Source organism: Propithecus coquereli, unplaced genomic scaffold (genome assembly GCF_000956105.1).
Source record: "Propithecus coquereli isolate 6110/MARCELLA unplaced genomic scaffold, Pcoq_1.0 Scaffold20, whole genome shotgun sequence".
NCBI classification, from domain to species: domain Eukaryota; kingdom Metazoa; phylum Chordata; class Mammalia; order Primates; family Indriidae; genus Propithecus; species Propithecus coquereli.
In genome coordinates, this window is record NW_012144967.1 from 5,490,869 (window position 1) to 5,516,679 (window position 25,811).

A 25,811-nucleotide genomic window follows, 5' to 3' on the forward strand; every position below is an offset into this window, starting at 1 on the left:
TTGATCAAAGCTTCAAGCTAGGAAGATTATGTGTGCACACGTGTATGCAAATAGTGGCAATCAGGAAATGTGAGATACGGGTAGATAAATGGAAAGATTGGCTTGAAGATCAAGACCAGTACTTTTCATTTGATTTCATTTCGTTTTACTCGTCCAGGCCCTGGGAACCAACCTAGATTGTCAACACAAGAGGTAGAGCTGGAAGAAAGGATCTGGACAAACAATTCCTGAAGCTAAGTATGACATATTACAGCTCAGAGAGGCTGGGGGGTGGGCGGCAGAGCCATTCCAGTCTAAATTTCCTAAAACTCAGCTTTCATGCCTTGTTTCCAACCATTTGTTTATAAACCTTACTATCATATATTGGAGAAAATTTAACTGATCATTCTGGAAATTTATTAGGTTATTAAGTATGAAATGTCTGATTTCCTTAAGTACTAAGTTTGACAGTTGATATTGCTGACATTTGACATTTCTTGTGTTATTTTTATTGTGAAGGTACATCTTCGGTCTTCTAAAGGAACATCTTGGCTTGTGATGATCTTTCAAATTTTTTGTAGAGCAATTTTTATGAAACCATGAATAAGTCAAAAATTCATGTTATTTTTTAATATGAGTTCTGTCGCAGAACCAATGCAGTGTAGACAGTTAAAAATACCAATGACATGTTTGGGAAAAAGCTAATGGTATCTGTTTGGTGGTCCAGTACTGGTATCATCCACTACAGCTTCATGAAACCTGGTCAATAGATTACAGTGGATGTCTACTGCAACCAATTGGACAAAATGATGAGGATGCTTGCAATTAAGCAGCCGAGATTGGTCAATAGGAATAGGCCAATCCTCTTGCAAGACAATGCTGGACCACATGTCCCACAAAAAACACTGCTCAAACTACAGAAGCTGGACTTGGAAACTCTGTCATCCACTGTATTCACCAGACCTTGCACCAACTGACTACCACTTCTTCCAGGCTTTGGACCACTTCTTGCAAGGAAAAATATTCAATTCTCAACAAGCTGTGGAAAACACCACTCTCTCTCCAGGCTTCCTTGCTGCTGGCATAAACAAGCTACCGTTATGATGGCAAAAATGTGTGGATAGTTAGGCACATACTTTAATTAATTGTACTGCTTGTTTGAGATATAATAAACTACGCTTTGATTCAAAATCAGACATTTCATATTTAATGACCTAATATATTCTCTGTCAACCACACAATCCATCCTGATCTACTCCTATTCACCAATGGTTTAGCAAGGCTGGGGTCTTTTTCCAGACCCCTAACCTCACCGGGTTCCCTATCCTGTCTTGCACACAGAAGTACAGGGTTCCTCCTTGCTTCGTACTTTGCATGGGGAACAGACTTGTCCCTGCGCACCCCTCTAAAACCTCCCCACTCCAAAAATTAAAACGCCAACTAAGCTCCCAGCACCAATTTAAACAGATCTTCTTTGTGGAACTTCCTTTGTAACCTTGAGGGTGCCCCTGACTACTATGATGATGAGTGTCGGTTTATGCCTCCTGCACAATGAACGTATCTGCTCATTTGTTCAACAACTACTTAATGACCCACACAATGTGGAAAGCACTATGCTAGGAGCTGAGAGGGGTTTTAAGAGAAGAGGAAACATTGATCTCTGTTCTTTCTGGGCCCAACTTTTCACCTATGTCCTGCCTTTTCAAGTGGGTGCCAGGCTTCTCTAGGACAAAGAATGGCTTTTTAAGCACCATACAGGCAAAAACCTGCTCACTTCACTATGATAGACGTCTACAGCGAGAGGCAGACAGGTCCACGTTAGGTCTGCGAGGACACCAAAGGAAGATAGGAACTCCATTTGTTGAAATGTTATTTAACTAAATTTCTGGTAATCTATTAATAATATTCTAGCACAAACATAGAGCAAACAAGATGAGTGACATAAGAATGTTTCCTTCTAACACCACTCCCTGCCACTGCTCAAGTTCCAAAACACACCATCATCCACTAAAGTTGCCCAACATCTCCCCATTTTCATTCCTCCTTAAAAATATTTGTACCTCACAGCTTCCAGAATGAACCTTTGTAAGTTTATCTCAGATTGTATCACTCCATTACTAAATAGTCTCCCAACTTTCTTTACCTGGCCCCTAAGTTCCTACACAATCCAGTCCCACCTAAGACACGAGCCTCCTCTCCCCCAAGGGGCCCATGTTGCTTCTGTCCTCCAGTCTTCCTTGCTTTCTCCCAGGACCTTGGAAAAGCCCTGCAGGGCTTGAAACATGCTGTTCCCTCCTTTAAAAATGTGTTTCCTTCATCTCTGCTGTGCCAACTCCTCTTCATCCTTGACATCTCAGCTAAAATATCACCTCCTGTGGGATCTCCAGTCACACATCCCTTTAATGAATGTTGGCACCCTGTTCTTGATCTTAGCAGTAGAATTGAAATTAAACTACCACCAGTTTAATTAGTCGCTTCATGTGGGTGCAGAGGCCAATTCCTATTCCCCACCATGTCACTAGGGCAAACCACAGGGTCTCTCATAACGAGGTATATTTACTGAATAAATTAAGATGTTACTAAGAACCCAACTACTAAAACGGAAGTGATTCCTCTGTTAATTCATGGAATGCAACAAATGAACTGAATTCATTCACTCTCATGGTGACATTAAGTTATAAACTGCTAAACCTTCTATATACTTCCAAACTTTACATTGACTAGAATCCATGTTTTTGGCAGGCAGTTAAAGCAGACAGCTTGCCAAAGGCAAATTTATGTAGTTTTTAATGTGTTCTGCAAAAGTTGGTCTCGATTTGGGCTCTGCTATCCATGAGAATTTCATGAAAATTAAAAGCATTCAATCACCACTGCTGAGTTTTCTAGAAATTGCCATCATCTTTTTGTAAATAGGGCATCCCTAAGAGTAGAAGTATTGCTATGGCTGTAGCTTCAACAGAAAGACAATGAAAATAAACCTTAATATGGGCAGGTGGTTTAAAATTCCCAGTGAACAATAACACTATTCCTCTTCTGATACAAGTAGTCTCATGTTTCAAAAACAAAACACTAAAACAAAAAACTTATAGCCACTATTATAATTTACAGAAATGACTCAAAAGTCAGTATTACAGCATATGGTGGAAATATTTTAACTCCATAATGTGGGGTCCAAATGCAGTATTTTGGTCAACAGTTTCTGAGAATAGCATTTTTATGTATAACAAAAAAAAATGATGAGCCCATAATAATGTTTTATATTGATAAAACTATTATCCAGATTATCAAAATGTGAGATGCAAGCACTAAACTAGTTTAGCATGAGAATTTCCCTACCATAAAGCATATTTTTTGTCTTAGTTTTTAGCAGGCAATAGAAACAGAAAGAAAAAGAAAAGAAAAACATCTCATAGTGGTAACTGTAGATTTCTAAGAGTAATTGAAGAGATAAAACTGATTAGTAGTGCTTATATTCCCAAGATTATCTATTTATTAATCACATCATATATAGCAAGAATGTTCATTTATGTTTTCATTTAACCCTCAAAATATCTGTGAGGACATGGAGGCTTAGAATGGGTTCATGATCAGCATGTAGTATAACCAAGATGAACACACGGGTGTCTGGTTCTCTATATCTTCTATAACATAATACATAGGGATTAAAATGAGAGGCAACTATCATAAAAATAAAGGGTAAAAACGTGGGCAATAATTTTCATCTTCAATGAATAAATCATTGAGCTGAACATTGATTTACTTAAGGCAGGAGCCCCAGGCCTGTGGAAAAGGCTCGTGCACTTACAGAATGAATGGAGTACTTTACCACAGCACTGGGAGATCAAACCCATGTGTGGGACAGACCAAGAGCTCCTCCTAATGGCAGAGCCAAGGAACCAGTGACTGGAAATGCCACCCCTTGATTGTGAGCGAGGTCCACCTACTGCAATGGCACACACCACCCCCTACAGCTGGTATCTGCAGTAGAGGAGGAAGGGTGAAGTGAAGGAAGATAGAACTCTCCTTACAGATCCTAAGCTCTGTAAGGGTGTGTCCATTCACTGAGCCAAAAAGTCTCAAGGGTGAAATAAAAATCCCCATGAGACTTGTGGAGAAATAACTTCAAATCGTAAGTCAAAATGGTATTTCCAGTTTTGTTCCTTCGCTCCCCCTTGATAATTCCCCAGCTTCTCATCATGACATGCACATTGTTAGAATGATAGGAATAGGAAAAACGAAGATGGGATTGTGCTACAAAAAGAGGAGATATTGAGACCTATTATGTTGTGTTATGTTATATTAGTAAAATACTTAATCTCATCCTCCACTGAGCTAGGCTTGGAACGCTCCTCTGCCTGCCCTTTGCCTACCACTGGCATGGCAAGTTAAAGAAAACTCTTCCAAGTTTTTATTTCCCCTGTATTATGTCAGGATTATTAGTGGGCAGGGGGCACCCTGGTAGTGGTAACAACGTAAAGGTTAAAGGAATAAACGGGGAGACCAAAGGATAGTCAGTGTTGCCGCTGAAAGATTCTTTGGGGGGAAGGGGGCCACTCCACAAGAATTATTTTAAAGAACAAAATTAATAAAGAGAAAGCTGAATTAACAGGAAGGTTGATGTAGGAAACCACGTTTTTATTCTAGGAATGCAAAGAGGAGTCACTGACTAAGTGTTGAATGTTGGCATATGTGCGATGCCAGTGGTGGCCAAAATGGTGGCCAATACTGATAAGCTGAATTAACCCGCACATGTTATAATTCCAGCAGCTTCTCCACAATATTCTGTCAATTATAATGAGGCCACGCTGAACAATTCTGCATATATGAGCTGAGCATAACGAGACAGTTTCCTACTCTTCATTGGCTGATATCTGTCAATCAGTAAGATAAGTGTTGTCATTTATACTGAAATATGATACAATTCTTACCAGAAAACAGTTTGATTCTCTAATATTTTACTATTAACCCATTGTCTACTGTATTCTCCTTTAACAGTTATGAGATAAACTCTGTATTATCTTTCAGCAGTAGTAATTCATGAGTCTGATATGTCCCAAGCAAAGTAGAATATACTGCACTACTCTCTATTTGGGCTTCTACTGTAAATAGGGAACCTGTTGTTCTGACCATTTCTCAGCTTTGTCTAGAACACAATGTTTTCCTCTCTTATTTAATCGTTAGAATCTGGGTTATTTTCTTCTTAAAATAGCTGAGTTTTAAGACTAGCAGCAGCTGAGTGAAATATGTTGGTCTCATTAAACATTACACACAGCTATGTTCACCTTGAGACTCAAATGTACAATTTATCATTTGCTTCATGAATCAAGGCTGTGGCCTGGTTTACTACAAAAGTAATGACATCAGACTGGATAACCTATTACTTAGAAATTTTAGGTTACGCTGGGCACAAGGAATTTGTGAGGCAAACTCTTTAATAAAAATATCTGACAAGCTCTTCTATTAGAATAACTGCTCATGGCTATCCACATGAAATGTTGGCATAGACCTGAAAACATTATATCTTTCACCAATTTTAGAGGGAGGGGCTCCAAGAGAAGATAGATTACTTCAAATTCTTGGTAAAAAAAAAAAAAAGTCTTTTCTCTTATATACGAACAAATCACAGAAATGCTAAAAAAAAAAAAAACCCTATATACAAACTTAAATTTATTAATAATAGCTTCACACAGTAAAATGGTGTATCCATACAAGAACGATATTTAAAAACAATATATGGTTTTTACACATTAGAAAATTAAAGCCTTCATCTTTTATAAATATCGTAATACTGGTAATACAGACTTAAGTTGTTAGTATTTTTAACACATTTGAAAATGTAGACTAATTTTTTCCTTTACATAAAAAAATTTGTATGGAAAAGAAATTCACTTTAGTATATCTTATTCCAGTTTTCTAAAATGCTAGCATAGTAATGAGTGTTCAATTTTTCCAAAGTTTATTTTAATCTCTTTCTATGATCATATAATCATAATATCAATAACAATTAAGGGGGAATATTCTTCTAATTTGATCACAGTGGATTGAATGACCCATATTTTCTTTTTCTAATTGTTACTTGCAAAGAGATAGATTGTTTTAAACTTAATAAGCCACTGACAACAGGGTTCACCATATACATTCCTTCCTCCTCTAGTACAGGCAGTGCCCGTGCTCTGCAGACAGAAACTGCAACTTCTACATGGACGATTGCCAAGACCTGTCCACCCCAGCCCGGACTTCTACTTTGCCCGGATTCCTGAATCTTGGGTGAAACAAACTTAAAGCATCTGTTATTGTGGAGACTTTGTATTATTTTTAAGAAACAAACAATTACCACAAAATGAAATAATATATGTAATGAAAGAAAAGTGGAAAAGTTGGAAAGTTCCCTTTTTGAATCCTGTTTAAAATTACCATCATTCTTTAGAGAATGTCCCTGGTTGTTCAGAATAAATGCATTTCTTTCTTATTTGCATGGGAGTGCTGTATTCCCTGAGCATTTGCAATAAATGAACACTCATTTACAAAGTAAGGCTGATTGGAAAATGCGGAATATAGTGCATAAATAATTACTTATTTCTTAAATGTTCCTGGCACTGACAACAAACGGTACCTCTTCTGATCCATGATCAAATGACACTGGTGTTTGGGTTTTGTTTTTTTTTATTATTTGTTTTCTTGCTGTTTTACTGTATATCAAGTGAATTGGTAATGACAATGACAACAGCAATAATGCCTGAGTTCCTACTATGTGTCATGATCGCTAATCTCTTGAGGGTATTAATTGCATCCATATTGCCACCTCGCTGTAATCTGAATCCATTTCTTTTTTCACATAGAAAAGCTGCATTACAACTGTCTGGATTGGGTCCACTTTGTAGCCCTAAAGCAACACCTTGGTTTGGGACACACCGGGAAATTCATACAGGAGTATGAATTTGCCAATGTACAAAGACTACAGATAGTGAAATTTGATTCTAAAAACAAAGATCAATATGGTCGAAAGGCATGTTTAGCTAATGACAAATCACTAGGCCTCGATTCAGAATAGTGATAATTTTCTCATGAATCATACAGAGATAGTAAAGCACCAGGGCATTCAGTCAAACTACACAGCATTATTTTATTTCTAATCACTGCTTTTTGTTACTGGAATTCCTTTCTACTTACCTTCATCCACTCCAAAACTGTCTACTGAATATCTTGAATATAAAGAAAACAACAAAATAACAACATTTTCCCCAAAATTCTTCTTCCATAAAGAGGGTCTTCATAAAGACTCATTTTTGAGGTTTCTCTCCTATTCACTTCATTTTAATAATCAAAATACTTTTGGAGATGATACATTGTCCTGAAACAACTTTTATAAATACTAGTTTGGGGAGGGGGGCAGTTTATGGAGGCCACCTGATAGGATAGGTAAAATAAAGTAGCTTTTACAAAAAGTGTTTCCACACACGGATGTTGCTGTAAACAAACCTTAAAAAAACACAAACTTTTAATGTATTAGAATTAGTTTCTGGAGATCATAAAATATTCAACTTATAGAAAGTATTTTTTAAAATTCTGCTGGAAGGCATAAATGACTTCTTGGGGCTTTAGATAGTTCCTAAGACGGCAACAATCACGGATTCAAAAGGTGCTGCCCCTAAACACTTAGGTGGAAGTCAAAATAATTGGCTCTGGAAAACTGGTAAATAACTAAATGTGCTTTAGGGATGACAGAGCCTCTAACGTCAAAGGCACATGTGAAATGTTGAATGTTTTCATAAAATGTAAGTAAACAGAAGAATTTCTAAGCTAATATGAGACTATAAACATTTACAACTATATTAATGAACATAAGAAATAATCATTTGAGTTTTCATCTATAATGGTCAAAATTTATATCTTCCAAGTGGCCCAAAAATCATTTTTGGATCTGCTCACTGGTCAGGATCACTTTGTAAAGCAATCATTTCTATTCGTTCATTTTTTGAGGCAGGGTGGAAAGCACTTTTTTTCCCAACTAAATTTATATTTTCTATCATTTTCTGTAATATAATGTACTTAAAATTCTCTTTTCCAAAGGTTAAGTTTCCTCAAACTCAGTCTTAGAAATTTCAAGATTCTACCAATATGGTAGAATTATTTCTGTACGGAAGGAAATAAAAGAATAGATGACATTCTAAAAATATGAGACATAAAAAAACCACACACAAAATACCATATTGATAGATAGAACTGTGCTGTGGAATACTCCTTGTATTCATCATTTTCCTTGGTAAATAGCATCAAACCGTTAACACAAGGGGCTAATTTGGCAATGAGTGTAGAGTCACAGATCAGACACTGGAAATGTCTGGATTACTCTACACGCAGCAGAGTGTGATTCAGCACAAAGCGCATCTGCCCTGGCCTCCACCTGAAAGTTCAAGTTAGTGAAACACCAAGAGAAACGAACTATGAGACAACGTCAACCACAAAGTAGTCCCAGGGCCTAAAAAATTCCGGTTGTCATTACGGTGAGGTGCCAGCCGGGTCTGACTTCATGCTTGTGCTGATGAGCCACGTGCTCCCTGCTGTAGAGGGTAGAGCACACTCAGCTCACAGAGCAGCACAGTGAAGGACAGCAGTCAAATAACTGTCCTTTGAGGGACGATAGAAAAGCTTAGCCAAAAACTTAATTTAACAAAGAAGTCCTGACACTACTAATCCACAAGTATCTTTGACGCCAAAATGTGCTAGTACGTTATTGAAGCAGAGTAAATTATTTGAAAAAAAATAATTTTGTCAAAAACGGGCATTATGTGAAAGAAATTGCTCAAGTATGCATCTTTTCTGCTATGATTCTGGGTGAAGAAGCATGACTGCTGCATAGATACTTCTACTTCTTAAGCATTTTTCCGGGTCAGAGATTATTTCAAAGCAGGAAATAAATAAGAATAAAAATGAATTAGAAAATGGAAATGGTCTATACCTGAGAAATCTGCCGCTACGAGATCGACTGCCTTTAAAACTTTCACTTGTAAAATGCCGACGTCCTTCATATCTTTCAGGGAGTTCTGTAAGCACTGAAGGTTGAAAAGGAGATCATAAATGAACACAGCTTTCTAATATACTACTTAATTCCATAAAGTCCTACGGGAAGTACATTCTAGATTTATCTTCCCCTTTCTCATGAAATCTTTAACACGTTCTAAAAATGCATGATATCAGTCAATAGGAAAGTGAGGCATTTATAGCAGCCAGATTAAAAGAAAAGTGACTGAGAATTAATTAGCTACAGCTTTAAAATAAACCAATTAGAAGCACATACAATCTACTTTTAACATCGCCCCCTGGTGATAGCATAGATATCCCACCGGGAAAATGTGTGGGTAGAACTACATTCATTCTCTTTTTTTCCCCCTTCTTTCTCTTTAATGCAACTTTTAAATCACCTTAAAAGGCAACATTATTCTGACCTAGTTAGTACAAACTGTATGGATACCAGAAGACTAAATTTGGACCCATCATAGATATTTATTACCAGTGAAAAGAGAGTTGGGATGAAATAGACTGAATTTTCTGATCTATGTGTTAGCCAGTTCATTAAATTAGAGATGGAGCACCTAGTATCACCCTGTATTCATATTTACTTTAACCTGTAGTTTGCATGAGCCAAAGACTGAATATATCTACTGGTCATTCTTATATATATATAGCAATATTTGGGTATCTATACATGGCATCTTTAAGAAATTGTGCATGAAAGAGATCAACAGATAAACTCTCTTCTCAAGCCTCCAGAACACATCTACTGAAAAAGATGGTGCTTCAAAACCTTCGAATATACTGTTTCCCTCATTTCAGATAGCTAAAAACCTATGATAAGCAGATCCCAGGGATTTACAGGAAGATAGTAAAGTCCTTGTTATTTATGCATTTCAGGTAGAATAACAAAAGCTTAATGATAGTTCAGGTTTGCCTAATCTAATATGCGTCATTTCTAAAAACTTTTTGCAAGTTGTTTCTTCTCTGGTTTTTCAACCTAAAGCAGCTAACAAACAAAACAGCTAGTTATCAAGGTAAGAGAAAGCATTAGAAATAAAATACTTTTATAATTTGAGGTAGAAATGCCTTTACAGAATATCTGTTTTTACAACCTAAAAAACAAAATCCAGGGAGCTGTAACTTGTGTTTTGTAACACAGCATTCTTCCCCCTAACATGCCGGCCAGCTTGCCAGCTGAAGAAACACTCGATATTTCTATTTTGATTATAGCCTCTTCAAACCTCTTTTCAATTACTAATCCTCAAATCCTAAGGCATTATTCAAAGCAGCCATTAGGATGATATCTAATGTTACTTTATAAACACACAACTCTCCTGATGAATTTCGTAAATTTTGCAATTTATCCATGGGAAAGCTTGGGCAAATTCACTGTCGAATTTTCAATTGTTTAAACTACAGTCATCAGAGAAAATAGTGAACTGAGTCAAACCGTATTCAGAGTATGTCAACCTGGCATGCACAATCTGCCTTGACAATGAGCTATGGGGCTAGGTCTTGTACTCCTGAAGATAAAGAATTATTCAATTAATCAATACATCTACACAGTGAAGGATTCTGGAGACACTAAAGTTTATGCCGAGAATGATATCGCCATTGAATAAGGATTCATCTTTGCTTCATTTTCATGCCACTGTCCTAAAACATGCCTTCCCTGTGTGGTAATAAAATAAATGTATTGATTTACAAAGGAGATAGGAAAAAAAACAGAATGCAAATAAAGGCACCTAGAAAGCCAGAGTACAAAAAATAAATGAAGGGGACACAGCCATTTGATTTAAAAATGCTGAGTGGACCGTTAAGCACACTGCGACCACTTAGGGAGAAATCACACACCGCTATTATCATCCAGGGTAGTACAGTCCGTTCGTACAACCGTCGTCCGTGCCTGTCTAGTGCTATTGCTTAACAAGGCACGAGTAGGTTCTTACTTGGTTCCAAAAAGTTCTGCAAAGGTATCTATAACATTGCAAATATTAATGCTTGGTTAAAAAGAGAAGTTACCTCTGTGAACTTATGTTAAAATTCCTATTTACATATGCAGACACGTTAAGCAAGAGTCTGCTTCGCTGAGGATTTTAATGTTTTCCAAAGACTCCTAAAAGCTAAAAATTCAAAATTCCTTTTCAGCTTCTAAAATAGCAAGGCAAACTCTGAGTCTACTTTCACCTCTTCACTAACACGTTAACCCCCAGGTCTGATGTCATGTTTTATGACATACAATTAAACTTAGGACAAAGATCTCTTTTGATGCAGTTTTTCAACTTGTAGACTTTGTTTCAACAAAGATTTTGTTTTAATAAAAGGGAGGGTGGGAGAAGGGGGCAGTGGTGTAGTAAGACAAAGCACTCACGTATCGCTGGGAAATCTGCTTTCTTTCACTGGGGTCTGCTAAGGGGCACACGCACAGATCAGAGATGGAGACTCCCGCACAGGGCGTAAGTGTGACCAACATAAGGAGAGCCCCCAGACAGCTCTCCAGCGGCAGCTCTAAGCAGTTGGCTTGCTTCAGGGGGAGTGCCGAGATATCCACTTTACACCTAGAAAAGTTCCAGGAATCAGAGAAAAAAAAAAAAAGTGATTAACTCGAGGCCACTGCAGAACCTCCAAAGCACCTGGCTTTCATTTCATCATCCCCCAACCCGCACTCTGTCTGGGCCGGGGGTTTATTGAGCAGTGAGAGTCTCAGGGACTCCCCAGGCTCGTAATGCACGCTCGCAGCCTAACACACTCTAAAATTAAGGAGAGAACGAGGTACAGAAAATCAAAGAGAAGGCAGCATAAGGGGATGGCAAATGAAAAGAGAAGAATCAGATCTGCAGAAAGACAATGAGAACAAGAATTAGGGAGAAGAAAAGTTTCAAAGTTTAAGCATTAAGCGTGAGAGCTGTTACGGCTTCCCTGCTCTGTGTCTTTTATGAGTAAAGAGAATAAAAGATCATGGTTGAAAAAATGAAGGAAAAAAGATATGAGAAATGCAAGTGGGAGAGAGTTAAAGGCGAAACCGTTTTCTTCCCGATTAATGCTAACTGGTGAATTTTTATTTAAAGAAACATGCCAAGGTGTTTTCCTAATAGGCACTGTTCCACAGGGTTTCCCCAGGTGGGTTTCTTTTGGACAAATGGAGCATGAAGTGCTGTTGATTGATCCCATTTCAGCAGCACTGCCAGCAAAGGCCGTACCCATCTGCTATAAATTGCATGTTTTCTGCCTCTTAACAGCCAATGTTCCGGGGATGTTGAAAACCTCAAACACATTTAAATACAGAAGCAAATACCAAAAACAGGGGGCCAAGGTGCTAAGCCATTTATTTGCTTTAACACTGACAACTCTGGGTTTGCCTGGACCACACCTGCTATGTTTATGTACGCAGGTGGGTGAAGCAGGCGGGGTTGAGTGGAGCAGGGGGCTGCCATGGTAGTCCCTAGATGTAATTCTTTTTCAATTCTCATTTGTCCTCCATAATTATTGAATAAGAGGAATATTCAAGACTTCAGAAAAGGATGCACGCACTATTGTTTATGGTGGGATAAAGGATGTTTACCCCACAATAAATAATAAAGATGGAGTCTTACCCTAAATCTTCAATGAACTTTGTATGTTTGCAGATAATTACAAATAGGCAAACTTACATAATATATAAAGTAATGACAAGTTTGAGCCATGTGGCTGTATGGACAAAAATTTCCAGTTTAATCTGAGAGAAAGCTTGCAATCCCCTTCCCAATTAAAAAGAAAAAAATTATATTAAAACTCTATACCAGATTTTATTATGTAAGTTAAAAATATTTTACATACTAATACGTGCCTATAAAATTAAGTATACACAGGCATTTATTTCCTGTTTACCAAAAGTGACCTTGGTTATGGGAGAATGTGGCGATTAGGGCTTTTACATGTAATAAATTCATCAAGTATTTATATTGGAGGCAGATTACAAAAAGTATATTAATATTTTAAAATAATCCTCTGATTTGAATCAAAATTTTTTTTTCTGTAGCAATCGGAACCTTTAAAGTTTACTACTCTCTGTGAAAAGAGAGGTTACTAAATATTTTTATTTCATAAACAATTGTTACTGGGAAATCAAATTTTCTTGGAAAGAAAAAAACATCAAGGGATTTAAGTATGTCCTTTCCAGGAAAATAAGTACTCACATATTCTTAACTAATGTTGTAGTAGTACATCTGCTTAGGAGTACTTTACTAAGCATTATTTTGCAGTGATATGTGCACTTTCAAATAAAGCTCTTATGAAAAGAGCCAAATTTGTAAGAATTTTCTCTGGTAGTCACTTTATTCCAAATTAGCAATAACCAATTCATGACACACTCTTTTTAACACCGTTAATAATGGCAATTTATATTTGTCCTTTGAATGTTTACCTTCTTTGTTGTGGTGGTAGTTGTGTTTGTTTTTTGAACAGCCAAAAGTTATTTAGAGACAAGTGTTCTGAGAGCTAATGATGTTTGAGGGTCAAAAATAATGCATAGGTAGGAAATAATAAAATTTTTCTTGGATAATTCAAAATGGACCTGACATTAATTCCAAAGAGTAATCTAATAATGCTGTGAGCAATATTAGCATATTTAGAATAACTCTGCAAGCTCCCCTAGCAACTGTTTAAATGCACAATTTACTGGAACAGAGTATTTTGTCATTTTAAACAAAAGCTGAACCACATACCAGATGAAATGCAAAGTAATTATTGGATTTCTTCTCAGAAATTACACATTTTCACAAACTTTTCAGTCATTTCTGTCCAATGTGAAAGTTTTACCCTTATCTAATTTTTAAAGATTATTTCATTAACTAGAAAGAACATCTGCATGCAAAATAGCTATGCCTAGTTTAGATGTCAGAGCCCCACAAACAACAGGTTGAGGATTCTGGTATCAACTTAATGGATCCTACATTCTTTATTAACTAATGAGTGAATTCAGCCAAATACTCGCTTTTACTTTCTTAGTGACCTTACAGAGCAAATTAAATTGATATGTCAGCATCATGTCAATCAAAATTAAAACTTGGTCTGTGGCACATGGGTTATGACCCAGCTGATGAGGGTTCCTGACCCACTATGTGATTTGATGTGTAAGTCTTAAGAATTAATTTAAAGCTGCCTTCTTAGCTCCCCTACAAAGATGGCTTTCTATAAACTTTCCATATCTCTTCTACCCACCTGGTTTCCCCATTTATTCTTACATTCTGTAAGAAAGAAGGAAAGATGGGAGAAAGAAGAAATATATTTCATACAAAACCCTCTCCCATTCAGACTTCCTGTTTTATCCTATTTCAACCCTAGTTCATATTGCTCAAGTTTGTCCTAAAGTTTGAAGGAGAACCAGAAGCTCTGGATGTCAGCCAGAGACAGGGAGAATTATTTGCATTAACCCCAAGCTAGGAAGGGGCTACTGCATTATCAGCAAAAGCAGCAGCTGAATCTTTTTTTTTCCTGCAAAAGGACTTTTTTTCCCTGAACTGCAGACACTTTTACCAACAATACTCATCCAACCTTTTGAAAGACAGTTAAGAATCAAATGAACGAAATCTCTCTTTGTGATTTTTCTTAGGTTCAAAGATAAATGGACTAAAATTTAAAATCTTTAAGAAGTAAACATTCTATAATACATTCATTTAAAACATCTTTAATATGAAAAGTCTTGAAAGGATAATCCAGGCTTCTTCTTTTCCACTTTCCATTAGTATACCAGATTTTTCTCCAAGAAAATAATGTTAATAAATAATTTGGCTGGTCTCTTACAACTTTCAGTCACTACTGAGGACCTCTAAATATTCTGCTTTTTTCCAAGGCTTTCTGTCATCTCTTTAGCTACCTGTTATGGGCAGGACCCAGAATTTTCTCACACCTAGGCCATTTTTGTTTCTGTGAAAGGCCAAAAAGTAAATATTTTTGGTTTGTGGGCCATATGGTTTCTGTTGCAACTACTCAACACTGTCCTTGTAGCATGAAAGCTCTAATAGATAATGTAAACGAAGGAACAAGATTGTTTTCCAATAAAACTTTATTTACAACAACAAGCAGCCATCTGGATTTGGCCCACAGGCCCTAGTTTATCTATTTCTGACCTGAAGAATTGCTAATAATGTAGCTGTAGAGAATTACACCAAGGGAAGTATTTTTTAAAAATTTACAAGGTTGGTTGCAGATAAAACAAACATATTAATGAAGGTGGAGGTATCTGAGATATCAACCTAATAACTTTTTAAAAATAATTTTTAACTCACCACAGCCAAAACAACTCTGGCCAAAATAGCCAATGACCTGTTTGCTAATAAAAACTGATAAAGCAATAAAACTTACAAAATTGCTCTTCTGTCTGACAGAAACAAAAACACATACTCAGAACATCTACACAAGAAATGCAATAAATGAGCATTAACCAATCAGGTCTGTTCCTAAGGCATCGTGTGTGACTTCACATGCAAGGGGACTAGCCATGTTCGGACAGTCATTCAGAAAATTCTCATTCCAATGTCAGCTATTAGAAAATTCAGTCGGTAGGAGCTCCTCTGTGATGGCGAGATTTACATTATGGAAATAGAAATAGCCAAGACACTGCTGTGTTTGTGCCTAGAGAGGAGCTGCCATTTTCATTTGTATGAGATGGAATCCAATGGCTCTGTGACCTCAGCCCGCCCTCTGCCCTAGCCTCATCATGTGGCATCACTGTTGCTTTTCATCCTTGTCGAGTTTCTCAGAGGGAATGTGCTCTCTCTCCTCTCTATGCCTTTGCCTGTATCGTGCTGTCTTTCTGGGAAGCTCTTCTTGCAATCTCCTTGCCAGACTAACTACCATCCACCTTACATATCTCAGCTTAGACCTCTGTTCTTCCAGAAAGATGTCTCCTTTTGCCCCAAGCCCAAGCTGGCCTCCATGGTGTCAGGATCCACAGCCCTCACTCCACGGTATGTCACTGCTTGCTTCCTTGTAGCAGTCCAAGATTCATAAATGCCCAACAACAGCAGCCTCATCTGTGTTATCATACACGGAATCCTCAGCACTTTGCAGCCTACCTGACACATGATGTGCTCTCGATTTGTCGAATGAATTGAATGCACAAACAAATGAATGCCAGCAGCGTAATGAAACTCGTAAAGTCAAAAAATCCAAATTGCAAAGTCAGTGCTTTTTTGTTAACCAACAATCTTTTGCAGTCCCTATTTCTTCCCCTATATAAGAAAGGCATTGAAATAAATGTATTTACTGGGTGCCTCCCAGATTAAAAGTTCCATTGTTCTACTCACCTGAAAAAAACAAAGACTAAATTACTTTTCTTCTTCTTCCCTGCATCAAGCATATATTAAAGCTCTCCTCTCCAGCCCAGAGGCAGTTAATGTGCTGATTTAGCATTGTTTCTGACCTCCCGTTCTTGTCTTTCCCCATTAATCCCACAGCATTTTAATGTTTTAATTCAACACATAATTTTACCATATCAGTCAGCCAAACCTGCTCAAGTTTTACTTGCCATGATAGCTTTTAACCTCTTATTCATTACCATAATTCTATGTTTTATATTACAGACTGGTCAGCTTTTAACTCAAAGGCAAGGGGCGGAAAAGAGCGCTGGAGTTTTAAAAGCTGTAAATCTCAGAGGCTAAGGAAGCAGGGAACAGGAGGAAAACGGTGAATGTGTCAAGCCTGGCTGTAAAAGCAGATCAACGACATGGGGTGCAATTTGTCCACAGAAATACTCTGGCCTGGATCTTTCACTGCCTCAGAGCCACTAATAAACTGGTAGAATGTCAGAGCCACTTTATAAGGCACCATCTGGGACTAAGCAGGGACTCTGAGGCAGGCCAGTCAAAATGGGCTTGTGCATTCTCATTCTTAACCTTTCCAAACTAAATTAAGTCTGGAGTGTTCTATAAGAAGGTAATCTCTAGAATCATCTTGAAATATAAAATATACTTTAAGAAAATGACATGATTACTTTGAAAGGGACTAAAATGGAATCATCTATAGTAACCTATAGTCATACTCTTATTATTTTGTTTAAAAGTTGGAACAGGTTAAGTTTAGCTGTGTGTCTTACTCTCCCTAAAACCCACTCTCCTTGTCTAAGATCGATGCTGTCTTTGTTTTGCCCACGAACAAACACCAGGGTTGTTAGGAACATGGTTTAGGTGGATGTTGGATCTTACTCAAGCACCTTCACCTCACCAGCCCCAACCTCCTTAGGAGTTACCTGTGGGTCAGCAGGACCCCACACCTGGACTACCACGGCACAAGGGAAGTCAGAAAGTTCCACATGACACAGGAGAGCCGGACTGCTGGGTTGTGTTTTAACCATCACCAGGCTAACAACCTACCAATGCCAATGTGATTTCTCTTCACATAACCAACCACTACTCCAGCCTTTTCATCCACAGCTACAAAATCCCAGTATTTTTCAAGCTAACCTACACTGCTCAATCCTTTAGCCAATGGATGTCCCTCTTACCATGTCCCTGAAGACGGTCACTGCTCACTTCTACCAAAAAAATACAAAAAACATCTATGCTGTTTTGAAAACAAAATGCTGAATTCTAGTCCTATTTCACGTAAATTGCATAATTTTAGTCACAAATGTCGTGGAGATCTATAGTTGCCATGAAGAAAAATCTCAAAATTAATAATAATAATACCACCTACTATTTGAATGCTCAAAAGAAGAAACAATGTCAAACAGACATTGTTCTTATTAGCTAGGACAGCCCTGCAAGTTGGCCAGTGACCCTGTTCTACAGACGGAGAAGCCAGACTACACAAGTCAATCACTGCCCTAGGCCACAGTGCTAGCAAACACTGTGGTTACCAGCAAGCCCAGGATGTGTGACTCCAAAGCTGGTACTCCTTCCCTTGCATGCAACTGCCTAGGATGGGGAACCTCATGGAAGACAATTTCCTCAAAGCGGCCATCTAGAGCTTTAACTCTGATGTTAAACTGTGAACATCAAGGTGTTCACCAAAAACAAAATATAAGACAGGGCTTAAGACACAGTGAAGACTCATTCTCACTGTTGGAGAGCTTTCTGACGCAAAAAGGTGTTTTGCCAACACTTGGAAGATAAAATAGCTGAGCCTTAGAATGAAGAGCACAAAGAAAAGGGAAGGTGACAAAAATAGCTGAAATGTTTACAAAGTAGCTCTTAAGAAGGAACCATAAGTCACGTGTCACCGGTGTGCATATGTTAGCACAATCTTCCCTTTAGCTCTGAGAAGCAGTAGATAGCTTAGAGTAGGTTTTGCCCACCTGCAAGTTCACTGTGGAGCCAGTTCCCAAGAGATACTTTTGTTATCTTTTGTACTACAGGAGAGGAAAAAGGAAAAGGATACCAAAAAAAAAAAAAAAAAAAAAAACATACTTTAAAGTCCATAAAGAGGAAGAACAGAATGACCACTAGGCAGGTATATGCCTTGGTTACAAACAGGAAATAGCTAAAATAATAAATGAATACCCAAATGACAAAACATGGAATAAAAGGGACATCTTAAATTATTCTTTGTCTCTGTGAAGCAACCCAGCAATCATTCAGAGAAGCATTTCCTCTTATGTGAAGGAAACATGACAGCACAATGACATGTGAGATGCAGGGGCATTCTTCCTCGCACCTACTAAAATTACATGTCGGCCATTCATCACAGGAGGCCCAAATTCCCACTATTCAGATTACACTTTGGGACACAGAGTTCTCAACATTTGCGTAACTTATCCTTGCTCTGTGGGCTAACACAGTTTCAGATCCTGCTACCACCAATGTCGGCAGGGACCTGGTATGTCATAACAGCAAGCATGTCAGAGGTACTGAAAAGTATCTAAGGTATCTCAGTCACCCTGTGTGTGTGGAGAAGGAAAAAACAAGGTCAGACCGTATCCCATAGGCAAGGTCTAATGAAATGCTAGACCACAAGAAGACCTCCTGCATGAGCTAGAGAGTGTGGCATGACCTGGTTTGCTATCCAAATGTACATACCTGGCCTGGGAGAGGGTCAAGTAAGCAATGATGGTGACCTAACAGATAAGCATGGAATTGGGAATGAGGAAACAGTGCAAAGCAAAGCAATTAGGGATGCAGAGGGTGAGCTGCAGCAGTCTCAAGTGGTAGCAGTGCTGGTCCTAAGAGTTATTTGTACAAGTATGATGGAATCCAGGCATGCCATGTGTGTGTATGCATGCCGTGTGTGTGTATGCACACGTGCACTTGTGTATGTTTTCCATGCAATGACTGGAGAAAGTGACTGGCTTCAGGAAGGTGAGTTTGCAAAACAAGGTTTGCAAAACATCCCACAACATACCAGACGTACCCATGCAACAGAGTACCGCTATTGAGAAACACTGGAGGAATGTTTCATGGGCTGAACTCCCTACTCATCTATCTCCAGATACTGAGGTGGGTTGGGGTGATGACAGCCCACAGCCAGACACTGTGCCACGTGGTTACACAGAAAGAGCACTGCACAAGGTATTGGGTTAGCAGGGTCTTTTCCCATTTCTGCCTCTAAATTCCTTGCTGCTGGAAAAACATTTCACTTCCCCGAGCCTCTACATTTCCTCATATGTAGAAAGAAGGGGTAATACTAGATGAATGGTTTTCAATCTTCAGTTTTCAGCAATAAAATCTTTCCCTCAAATGGAATTCCTATGTAGAGCACAGGCAAAAGTTGAGACTCTCTAGCTGCAGTGAAGAAGGGACAGGAGGCTCTCCTATCCCTCAAGGAGTGACCCCAAGGCATGTCCCTGAACCCAAGGTTCAGCTTTGAAAAAGACAACCAACAGCTGTTGCAATTCCTTTAAACATTTGTGTTCTAAACTTAAGATCTGTGTACAAATTGAATGTATTTGGAATGAACAAAAGGCAGCAATTTGACAGAAAAAACTTTGTTTTGAAAACACAGTATCCTGATCCTGGAACTCCTTGTTCTTAAGTTCATGGCCAAGTTATTTGTAAACTTCTTGAGCTCCATTTCCTTAAAATAAGCATGATGCCACTAATTTGCAGGGGTGTTCTAAAGATCAGAGATGACATGTGCCTCTGCCAGTATCTCCTTTGTGCTTACTATGGGGCAGTGACGGTGTAAGCATTGACTCATTTCATTGTATTCTTCACTGCAACCTTATGAAGAAGCTATAATACATATTATTGTTCTTTTTTTTTTTTTGATACATAGTCTCACTCTGTTGCCATGAATAGAGTGCTGTGGCATCAGCCTAGCTCACAGCAACCTCAAACTCCTGGGCTCAAGTGATCCTCCTGCCTCAACCTCCCAAGTAGCCGGGACTACGGGTGCAGGCCACAATGCCGGCTAATTTTTTAATTTTTAGTAGAGATGGGATCTCATTCTTGTTCAGGCTGGTCTCGAACTCCTGAGCTCAAGCAATCCTCCCCCCGTGTCCTCCAAGAGTGCTAGGATTACAGACGTGAGGCACTGCACCCAGCCTATTATTGCTCTTTATATATGGGTGAGTGTCTCCATTCAGTCAGGAGGGTCCAAAGTAAAGACCTCAATAGGTTCTATTGCAGTTTGCTACACAGTATATCAAGGACGTACAAAAGTTTCCATCATGTGGGTGAGGGGGAGACACCTATCCTTATATCTTTACCAAATCATATAATATTTCACTAAGTAGCCAAACCAAAATTTTAGGGAATATTGGAAATTTATATAAACCTCTCCGAGATGGCACAGTATCTTTCTTTAGAGAATTCCTGACGCAAACTATTTTCCTTTATTTTAATCAATACCGGATGACAGTTACCAATTTAAAGATAAATAAATTAAACAAAATAACAAGCAAACTTTCCCAGAGTTAGGACTGGCCATTGGGCTTACTGATGCCTCTTCGATGGGGATACCCGAGCAGATAAAGACATTCTCTCAGGACCCACCCCACCCAGAAACAAGTTCCCACCGCTTGCAAAGCAGAGGGGACTCACGTGCCCAGACGCTCCTCGCGTTTTTTGCTGTCCTTTCCCCACACTTCAATGTCCAAAATGCCCATCCTGTCAGAGAAGTAGTGAAAGTCAAACTGTTCCTGCCACTGCGGATTTGCACTCTTACACAGTGTCTAGAAAACATGCAGTTATAATATTTATTTTCTTAAAACGTCATTCATTGCTACAGCAGCTACACATTCATTTCATTTCTAAACTGCAGGAGACCGTGAAGATGGATCTCACCCCTTATAAAGTCAAACTTTCCTTTTTGGAATGAAAGGGACTCAGAGGGTTCAGGAATTGACAAAAACATTACTACTCCTTTTATCTGGCCCCCAGATTCAATAATTTATCCACCAAGTTACAAAGAATACTGTTAGCTCACAAGAAACCATAAATAACATGGGACTCTGTGTATGTGTGTACACACACTGGACATATATCAATAGACACTTTGCAATCGGTCTCTTACAGACGATAACACTAATTGGTTAAACAAAGGCAAGTAGCATTTTTGTTGGCATACCCATTCAGTGCTAGCTTAAGAACTATATAAATTAACAGTCTGGGTTCTTAATTAACATCTGCCAAATGCATTAAATAAGAAACTCATAGCTTGTACATTGCTGCCTCTTTTTAAATACAAAGTTACTGAATCCAGTCTCTAGGGTGGGAGGAAGACTAGGAAATTCCATGGCAGCCAAACCAAAAAATTAATGAGAGTGGTTTGGAACCCCCACAAGTGTTTCTATGTTCTCCAAAAAGTGATTTCAAACTGCTTCTGTGTTTAGTTCATTGGCAGGATTTTCATTTTGGTTTCATTTACATAGAGATACAATTTGTGAATAAAAGTGAGCAAAAATGTTGGCCACTAAGTATTATCAGGCTCTCAGGGCACAGCATCAAGCATTAAATCCTAGCACCAACTACTCCTCCATAAGAATAACATGGGCACCTCAGACCTCAGCTGTAGTCAATGTCACGTAAAATCATTTAAGCTGTTTTTCACATCAGGCTTAATATATCAGATCATAGAATTTAGAAACCAGGCGGGGGGAAAAAAACCTATTAGATCACAAATTAAATGCAGTATTCCCCAAGGGGGAATGTAGCAGATATTGGACTAATTCTATACTTCACCTTAGTCCAAAGGGCTAAGTGTGCTTAGTGATGAATAATTTTTCCATAAATCCTTAGCCTGACCCTGGCCAGCTAAAGGAATCTTAGTAGAGAAATGTGGTTACCCTGGATACGCTCACTCTAAGGCATAGCCTAAAATTACCTGGTCAAAATAATTATCTACAGATTTCTGGCATAGCTCGCCCTCAATTTTTCACACTTTTTATAAACTATTCTTCAACATGAGCCTCAATTCTCTACTGCTTTGTGCTCAAATAAATGATGTCTAATATTTGATTTCGCACTGAAAATCATGCAGCGCAGACAACCTCTTGCCTCCCAAAATCATTTTCCAACTTGTCTGCATCTGGTATGTCCTGGATGCTAGAAAGGCCCAAATGGCAAATATCTTTGGGTCTATTTTCAAAATCCTCTAGTGTTTTTTTTTTCTTTTCTATGTGGCTTTTGGCATGCGATTTAACTTTCAAGTACTCTACCTCCCTCAATACATAAAACATGGCAAATATTCCTGTCTGACAGTTATGTAAAACTAATTAATTATCATGGTGTGGAGACTATGGTTTTTGAAATAAAATTCACACCAAATTACTAAAACTAAAAATTAAATGGAACTTGGATTGGCAGAATAAGATGAATTATTCTTAAAGACAGTTAAAAATGCCATTACTTTCATTTAAAACAAATCATTTTTAATACTTTAGTTTTTGTTAAGAAAATCACAGCAAAAAAACAGCAACACTAGATATCTATTTTTAGCATCAAGACTAACAAGTAAGAGAAAGCAAAGGGTATATAATTTTGAAAATGTTTTCAGTTATCTCAAATACTTTAATCCAAATAACACATGCAATTTTATTTCTGTTGCATTTTGAAAACAGTTACCCTTTTTTCAAATTCTATGAAACATTGCTTATTTTCAAAATGAACATAAATCATGCATTCACATCTATGATTTAATAAGCTTTCTCTAGCTCTGAGTTACTACATTAAATTATACTAAGCAATCAAAACAATACCCACATTAATTGACTACATCTATATAATTATTTTGTTTTCTGGGATGCCCCTTAATATAGTTAGGACTGCTAAATATAAATTACTTCTATTCTTGTGAAATTTAAAGTGGTAAAACTATTTTTAATTTATGTTTACTCTTAAAGATACTGTTCTCCTTATGGAATCTGTAGAACTTACCTTACTTTTATATCTCTGATCCCCCAGTTTTAACTGGACAAATATCTCTGTCATGTTTCCTCCTGAGACATTCTTCCCTTCCAACAAAGTTATACTTATAATCCCGTTCCAGAGCTGGTTCTTTTTCAAGGACTCTGAGAGCCGGAGGTTGCGTATCAAAGAGGACTAAAGCAAAAAATAAAGATGACACATAAACTTGCTGATAATTCTTGAGAGTGACTTTGGTGATCATAGGAATTCCAGTTTCCAGTATTTGATTATAAAAGTCACTCCCTGCCTGGTGAAAAGTGTTACTCTTCATTGGTTTCACAAACCTACAATCACAGTTATGAGACTTTCTTCTCAGGCTCTGGATTTGTAATAATGTAGTGAAGAATGAACATAAGCAACATTTTGATTTGGCACTGGCCTGTACTCCCACCCAGTGTGCTCTTTGGTAGCAATCCTTAAACTGGGTCTTTAGCTACTTTAATAGTATGATGGAAAGAAAGGCATTCTGGGAAACAGATATAAGAACAAGGCATTGCTTTGCAAGGAAACAAAATACCCCTGAGCATTTAGAAATAATGGCTTTGAATGTATCCTTCACATTTGAATCTGTTCCTACTTCCCTTCATTCCTTGGGCTACCACTAAAAGCCCAACATTACCCTGAGATTTGCAATTCCAAATACAGCTTACACTGGCCTAGCTGTGCAAACAGCTTTGCAGAGGTGGCGGTGGGGTGGGCTGGTGAGTGGGATGTGTCAAGGACATCTCAGAGTGCCTATGACCCAGTGGGGGTTCAGTAACTGTTAACTTGGTTTTTTTCTTTTTTATCATTTTCTAAACTATATTACTCATACACACTAATATACACCTTATTAAAAGAGGGCAAACATCCTCTGTTATTAATTTATAAAGAGAATATCCACACTTTATTCTTAATTTCCACTATGTAGATTTTGAAACATACACAAAGGTAAAGACAATAGTATAATAAATCTCAATGTGATTATTCACTAGATTCAACATTTTGCCAAACTCATTTCATCTAGACCTTCATTATTTTTTCTGGCTGAAATATTCTAAAGCAAAATCATACTTGTTTTTACGTAACCAGCACATCATGATCACACTCAACAAAATTAACCATAATTTCCTTAATATCATTCAATACCTCGTGCATATTCACATTCAACCATGGCTTTTTATGGCTAGCTTGTTTGAGTTAGCGTCCCCACATGAGCCACCTGCTGCATTTAGCTGGTGGAGTTCATTTACCTTTTCCATTCAGTAAGTAAAACGGCACAAGGATAGACTTCTTTCTTTGAAGGAGAAATAAACGGGCTGAAGAATGCAAATGGCACCGAGCATCATAGTAAAGCAATGAATTTCCGACACTACGTATCCATTCCCGTCATCTGCTCACTATATCTTCCAGATCATTTAGACACCAATTTGTTCGCACACCAGTTAGTCACAATTTATCACAACAAACGGTATGTCAGTCCATATTAATTATATACCAGCTTACCTCATCGAACTTAATAAACAATGCAACAACGCCACTCCAGGCATTTTTGTTGATTGTTTTGTGACGACTTTAAGCAAAAGACATTTAAGGAATATATATTCCCAAACTTCATATCTATGTTGCTTTTCTCTTGAAACACACACACACACACACACACACACACACAGAGAGAGGTTTCGGAGGTGTCCAGACAGAGCAGGGAGGGCAAATGTGGAAAGAATTAATTTAAAAAGAAAAAAAAAAAACCTCTCCTCTGGTAAACATTAATAATTTCTTCTTCACTCTTAAATATCTATAAAATATACACACACACACACACACACACACCCTTCATATACATATACACCTACATATACATATATATATTCCAGATAGAGTATAATCAATAATGAAGGTTTATGAAATATTTAAAATTAAGCAATTTTATATTTGTTAAAAATGACACTCAGCATCACAATATATATATATATACACACACACATATGTATGTATCCGTAGACGCATAAATAGATACAGGCATACCTAACACATTTTATAGTTTATTAAGTACATGGGCTGAAAATTTCTACCTTTAGAGCAAAAATGAGATTTTGATTCATAGATCCTGCCACAATTCCTCTTTTTGCTTTTTTTTCTTCTTAAAGTTTGACTTGCCAACCAACAAACTAAAGTATGACCTGTCCCACGCCATGCTTCAAAGTTCCGACAGATATATTCCTCCCTAAACACTGCAACTATTTCACAATCCTTTTTATAAAGAAGGGAGTAATGTCCACAAAGGATCAAAGGGCACCTACAGTCTGGCAATTGCCTAAGAAAAATGGCAGCACTTCCATGAAATATGCCCTAAAATAATTTTGCGGCTTGGTATGTCCTAATTTCAAATTGGATGTTTATCTTGGAAAGGCTTCTATCTAACTTGTCCATAAAAAAGCCCCACTTAGCTCTCTGAGCTCTGTGAAAACGGAATCCAAAGCTGGTTATTAAGGGGGCCTAGAGATCGCTTCCATA

The 25,811-nt window shown here is 37.8% G+C and overlaps 1 protein-coding gene across 3 annotated transcripts in view; it reads right to left on the minus strand.

The window, feature by feature from the left end:
• The window catches only part of MCTP2 (multiple C2 domains, transmembrane 2), a 144,648-nt gene that overhangs the window by 105,110 nt on the left and 13,727 nt on the right, over nucleotides 1-25,811 (minus strand). For 2 of the 3 annotated variants that reach the window (XM_012643704.1, XM_012643705.1), the window contains exons 1-4: nucleotides 23,286-23,450; nucleotides 20,952-21,017; nucleotides 11,366-11,552; nucleotides 8,939-9,032 (exon numbers count right to left, since the gene is read on the minus strand). In XM_012643704.1, coding sequence (XP_012499158.1) covers nucleotides 8,939-9,032; nucleotides 11,366-11,552; nucleotides 20,952-21,016 — 346 coding nt within the window. In that variant the 5' untranslated portion in view covers nucleotide 21,017; nucleotides 23,286-23,450. Of the gene's footprint in view, nucleotides 1-8,938; nucleotides 9,033-11,365; nucleotides 11,553-20,951; nucleotides 21,083-23,285; nucleotides 23,451-25,811 lie in introns of those variants that run through there. The other variant, XM_012643703.1, reaches the window with a different exon arrangement.